Here is a 5,972-nt window from a genome sequence, read left to right on the forward strand (position 1 = left end):
ACTCACGATACCATCTGTATGTTTACTGATTCTGTCTTGCTTGTTTAAAATGTCGATAACACTCATCAAATCGGCCTCCATAATCGCTCTTCTGAAATTCAAGTCCCATGCCGGTTTTAAACCATAGAAAATACTCCACATCTTTGTTTTAGACGCTGAGCAAAACCCTACATTAGGAATTAGGAAGGTGGACACGAATTTTTAATAAAAAAATTTTTGTTCATAGATAATTATTTTTTTAACTTTAATTTGAATTTCTTTTTTACATTGTCTTTTTTTATCTTTATGTTCTTCTTCTCTTATTGTATATTTTTTTTATTGGAATAAAAGACTAAATTTAGCATCTATTGAATTTTCCAATAACACAATAAAAAATTCAGAAATAGAAAAAAAATACGAAAATACATTGTACCAAAAAATTTTTGAATGTTGAGTTGAGCAAAAAAATAAATTGGCAAAAGCGAGTTTAGCAGGTATCATTCTTCTCTATCGTCTTAGACTTTGTTTGGTAAAATTTTTATTTTTAAAAATTAGCTAAAAAAATAGTTTTTTAAAAAATGTAGCATTTATGTTTGGTAAATCAAATTAAAAATAACTTTAATAAACATAAGTAGCAATAATTACGTTTGGTAAAATAGTTTTTAAAATTTAAAAATATTATAAAAGACATAAATTTAAGTGTAAAATTTAAAAATTAGTTAATATATGAAGTTATATTAGATTTTTAAATTTTGAAAAGTACAAGCTAATTTTAAAATATTCCAGCTTAATTGTTTTTAAAAGTATTTCAATTTTTTAAAAGTGGCAAGCACAAGCACATAATTTTTTTTATTTTATTGTGCTTTTAAAAAGCACAACAACCTCTTCAAAAAAAATTTTACCAAACCAAATCTTAGTTAGTGAGAGACGGAAAGAGAGAGGAGGGTCGAAGATATATCTATTTTAGTCATTTTGTATAATACAAATTACCCGTTAATCCATTTCTTTATTCGTATGGGCCACCAGTACTGTCTTGATCCGTTACATAGAAAGGCCCATTTAGCCTTAATGGGTTGGACATACTTTTGAAATTCTGAAACGGGCTGTAAACCCTAATAGATCGTCACTTCATTTAACGGTGCCAATTAAAAGAGAGTTCCCCACCTGATCCCACGGATTCAAATACAACAATCAATTTAGAAGAAGGAAAAAAAATAAGAAAAGAAAAACAAACTTTGTTTTGTTTGCTGGAGTTCAAATTATATCAAATTATCGATTAATCACCGGCATAAAACCCTATTTCCCTTCTTCTTGAGCTGTGCCAAAATGAGAGGTTCGAAGCGTTTGGCTGTTTCGGAACCGAACCACACCGATACAAACGAAACGGTGGTAAGTCAGCTCAATCACAAGTTCACTACTTGATTCACTAATGTTCCGTTACGTACTTTACCGCCGACATTTTCCCCTTTTTTTGGTTTGGGTCTTAGAAGAATACAATTTTCCAGCTAGTTCAATTTTTTTCTACTTGGTGAATTTTTCTGGCATTGAGTTTCCGCAAAATCGTGTTATAGATAGCATCTTAAAAGTTTGTTCTTGTGATTGAAAATCAGTAATTGTTAGGAGTAGATTGAACATCAGTAGCGATTTGAATTGAAAGGGGGTGAGTTGTAGGCATTTGCTAACGAAGCTGTTTGTAACTATAAGCTTATCTTCTTGTGTTTACTTCAGTTTTGTGCTTATCTTGCTTTCAATATTGAAAAGGATCCACCCTTTTGGTCTCTCAAGTGTTTGTCACTTTTGCTCAGTGATACATTACACTTCACCTTAAAGCTCCCCCAAGAATATGCGATGTAACAGGACTGAGATTTGAACTGATTTTGATAATAAATAACAATTTACTGATTTATTACCAATAAATGACACACTTGTAGTGCTCTAGCTCTTAATAAGTATGTGTATGCTAAATTGTCTTTTATGCTTTTTAACGGTTATCTTTGGGAACTTGCTAGGAAACTCTCCAGAGTTTATGCTCGAGTCATTTTACATGTGGCAGATGATTTTTTTGGAAGTATATATTTATGTCCGTACGTGGGTGTATAACTTCCGATGGCCAAACTACCTGAACTTTTTGATGCTTGAATGTCTGTAGCCTTTGCCTTATCATTCTGTAATTCTGTCGAAGCTTAATGTACCTCCATTTTCACTGTGATGCAGTTTCGGAACAAAAGAATAATGGAAGGATCTCTTTTTGACGTTCATAGAGCTGAACCATCCCAGGAAACAATGGCAGTGCCATCATTAGATATGCAGCGGGCAGAGTCATCCCAGAAGCATGTGAGAGCCTTAAACACCCAGTTTGCAAGGTACATATTTTATATCAACCAATTTGCCTTTTCCTTATTTGCATATTTCAGTTTTTGGTAAATGAGAAAAAAGTCTGGGTTTGGATTTTGCATACTTTGCATATGTCTTATTTGGTTAGCATTTGTTATAAATCATCATGCTTTGATGTAAAATCTGGTTTAAGGATCCTGCATAGTCCTTCTCATTATTCTGCTACATGTCTTCCATTTGACAGCTGGGTTCAAACACAATTACAGAATCACCCTGATGAGCTTTGGGAAGATGGTGTCAGAGATTACTTAGAACATGCTGCAGGCATTATGGTAATTCAGCACATGGTTTAATGATCTTACATACATTACTTATATTTCCAATTTACTGGTAGTTTCATACTATCTGAATCCAAGTAATATGTTATTGAAGCTACCATTTTAGCAGACTCTTGTCTGATATCTTGTAGTTTTGTTACTTGTATGAATACTTAAATTAAATAAACAGGTATACTTGCACATTTTCGAATGGAAAGTGAAACCACTGTGGTTCTAGTTGTTAAGTAACTATACAAGGTTATATCCATTGTTGTTAAGTAACTATACAAGGTTATATCCATTTTATAACAACATCCCTGCCTGTGTTCTACCAAGAGGGAGTCTGTCTACTGGTGAGAATGAGATTTGCTTTGGCTACACTATAATATGCTTGATCTCACTGCTTGTTCTTGCCACCTCTAATGATTTTAGTGTTAGGATCTATGTCATTCCTCCCCTCCCCCACAACCACCCCACCCCAAAGAGTCGTGCTGCTCACTACACTATGCTGTAAGCCATGCATAAAGTTGAAAATCCTTGTATTGTTTCAGGAAAAGTTTAGTGATGTTGTAAACTGGATCAAAGCAAATGCCACCAAGGGGGAAAATTTGCCTGATGTTGGTGCTTCTTTTGCCGGGAAAAAATTATCTCCAGATGTGACTAATAAAGAAAATAAAACTTCTGGAGAAAAAACTGGGTCTACTACAGCTAGTCCTGCTTCAAATTTTGCTAGTCCTGCTATGAGTTTTGGCAGTCCTGCTATGAATTTTGGCAGTCCTGCTACAAATTTTGCTAGTCCTGCTACAAATTTTGCTAGTCCTGTTACAAATTTTGCTACTCCTCTGCCAAACTTTGCTTCTTCTGCTGCGAACGCTGCTTCTTCTGCTGCAAACTTTGCCACTCCTGCTACTTCATGGGGTGCTGGATTATTCTCAAACAGTCAAAAACCTTTTACATTTGGTATGATTCTTCTCACCCTCAAATAGTATACCCTATATGTTTAATGAAAATTTAAGACCATGAATATTATAAAATGAAAATAAAAAAATTAAATTTGTTGTATAATTTTATTGTGATGTCTAGATGACAGACAGCCGTCAGTTATTAGAGGCCATGGGACATATGTTCATACTGGCTTAGGACACCCATAATAAATTGGAGGTTTGCATAGAGTATCTGTTATCTTAATGTCCTCCATTTTGGAAACAAAGCTTGCTATCTATTCCTTGGACGGATGCTCATATGCTGACTGGAACTTCAAACTGCATTGCATGCCGATTTGTGGAACTTAGGTTGAAACTTTTGTCTCTTTTTCGCTATTGGCTGCTAAATTATCCTATGTTTTCCAGGTACTCAAAATTCGGCTCCCTCTAATAATGATGCTTCAGATGATGTAGATGGTGGTGAGGACATGATTCTTCTCTCTTTAACCCTTCCCAAGTTTTCAGTTACAGTCTTCTTAATAGATACTTCATTTCCTTTTGCAAATACAGATTATCCTATCCATTTTGTATTGTGTATTTGATTCACCATTTGTGACCCTTTTTAATGCTGGAGGTTTCTTGGAGCAAGTGTCACATGATGTAATTGTTGTTCATGCTTAAATGAATATAAAATGAAGGTTACTTTATTTTTTTTTGTGGTAGGTGGTTTGATAACTGTATATCATGCTTCTTTAGTCTTTACTAATGTATGATAACCTTTCCTCCTCTATATGGTAATTATTTTCATTAAAGAAACCCGATATTGGGAAGAAAATGGATATTGAGATCTGAGGGTACTATTGTTCATTACTATTAGCTGGGTACTTGAATTTTTTATCTTTGCGTTGTTATCTTGTTCAAGTTTTGAACTTGGTTACATATCATTACCTTATATATTGTTTTAAGTTTAGTTTTGACCTTATACTCTGGGTCCCATCAACATTCTTGCTTGCTAGTTTATAGAAATGTTAATTTCTTGTGCACAAGAGAACCATTAGAGTTACATTTATTAATATTCATGGCATTTATAATCAATAAGATTAGAAAAGAAAAGGGGGTACAAATTAAAATTTCTTATTTGGTTTCAGAAAATGACTTGGAGCAGCCCAGCAGTCCATCAGTGAAGAAGTCAGAAGAGAAAGGTATCATAGTTGTGCATGAAGTGAAGTGCAAACTATTTGTAAAGGTATTTTTTTTCCCTCCCCTCATTTGATGCAATGTTTCAATGTAAATTTAATAATTTATGTACTTGCAGTGTCACAATAGCTTTCAGACAGCATCTATTTTGCCTACCCTTGATTCAATTTAATGAGTTAATGTCTCTCACTTTTTTTTTTTGGTCCAGTCAAGTGATACAGATGTTAAGAATGTATGGAAAGATAAAGGAATGGGTCAACTATGTATTAAATGCAAAGAAGGTGTCAGCAAGGCTACCAAGGAGTCCAAACCAACAATCATTGTTCGAAATGAGGTTTGTTCTTTCGTTATTTCTCTTAGTACTTATAGTTTAGGTGAGTTTCTGTGAGTTTCATTGACTTTCTGATACCTTCATTGATGGCAGGTAGGGAAAATTCTTCTCAATGCCTTGTTGTATCCAGGAATAAAGACGCATCTACAGAAGAATACTCTTGTTGCTATATTCCACACGTCGGTAAGGCACAAATGCTGAAGTGTTTATATAAACATCGAAAAGCTCTGTATAGTTTGTATAGTTAGTATTGATAGGAGAAGCTAAAAGTAACCTTTTCCATTATATTTTTAGATTCTGTTTGAAAAGCTTATCATTCGGATTGTTCACTGTCTGTCGTTCTTTGTAGGATATTGCTGATGGAAGTGGTGGAAATAATGATAGCGTTGTTGCACGCACCTTCTTGATAAAAGTGAAAACAGAAGAAGATAGAAATAAATTGGCATCAATAATCCAAGAATATGCTCCAGTATCTTGATAGTACGCGAGATGTAATTATTGTGCCAGGTTGAGTCATTACATGTAATCCGTGACCAGATCCACCTTCAATTTTCCCTTCGGAAAAATCTCAAGTTTATTAAAGGTGTCATATGTTGGATTCTGTTTTAACAAACCTTGTGTTTTAGAGGCTGCTGCTTATGTACCATAAAGAGAATGTTAGATGATCATGGTCGGTATCAGTACTTTAGATTGAAGCCATTGTCAATTAAAGTTAGTGCCCTTATTGCCCCCGTGTTCTAATTCTAGTTTGGGGAGGATGGAAGTCAATTATCACACACTTTTCTTTTTCTTCATCTTGTTTTTTTTTTTTTTAATCAAAAGAATATATAGCACCTCATAATGCTGTAACGATTATTTGTCAGAAATGGCCAGATTTGGTATGTTAATATA

General features: G+C 34.0%; 1 protein-coding gene across 2 annotated transcripts; it reads left to right on the forward strand.

The window, feature by feature from the left end:
- Window positions 1-1,185: 1,185 nt before the first annotated feature.
- Window positions 1,186-5,972, forward strand: LOC107488161 (uncharacterized). 2 transcript variants are annotated; one of them, XM_016108853.3, is made up of 9 exons: window positions 1,186-1,368; window positions 2,194-2,342; window positions 2,558-2,645; window positions 3,182-3,590; window positions 3,980-4,033; window positions 4,702-4,799; window positions 4,959-5,084; window positions 5,175-5,264; window positions 5,431-5,891. In XM_016108853.3, exons 1-9 carry the CDS (start codon window positions 1,306-1,308, stop codon window positions 5,557-5,559), a joined length of 1,206 nt encoding a protein of 401 aa, XP_015964339.1. In that variant the 5' UTR covers window positions 1,186-1,305; the 3' UTR covers window positions 5,560-5,891. The 2 variants fall into 2 exon arrangements, with proteins under 2 accessions (XP_015964339.1, XP_052117310.1); XM_052261350.1 differs by lacking the exon at window positions 1,186-1,368 and adding an exon at window positions 2,004-2,063 and having other exon boundaries at window positions 5,431-5,972.

This window comes from Arachis duranensis, chromosome 5 (assembly GCF_000817695.3).
Source record: "Arachis duranensis cultivar V14167 chromosome 5, aradu.V14167.gnm2.J7QH, whole genome shotgun sequence".
NCBI classification, from domain to species: Eukaryota; Viridiplantae; Streptophyta; class Magnoliopsida; order Fabales; family Fabaceae; genus Arachis; species Arachis duranensis.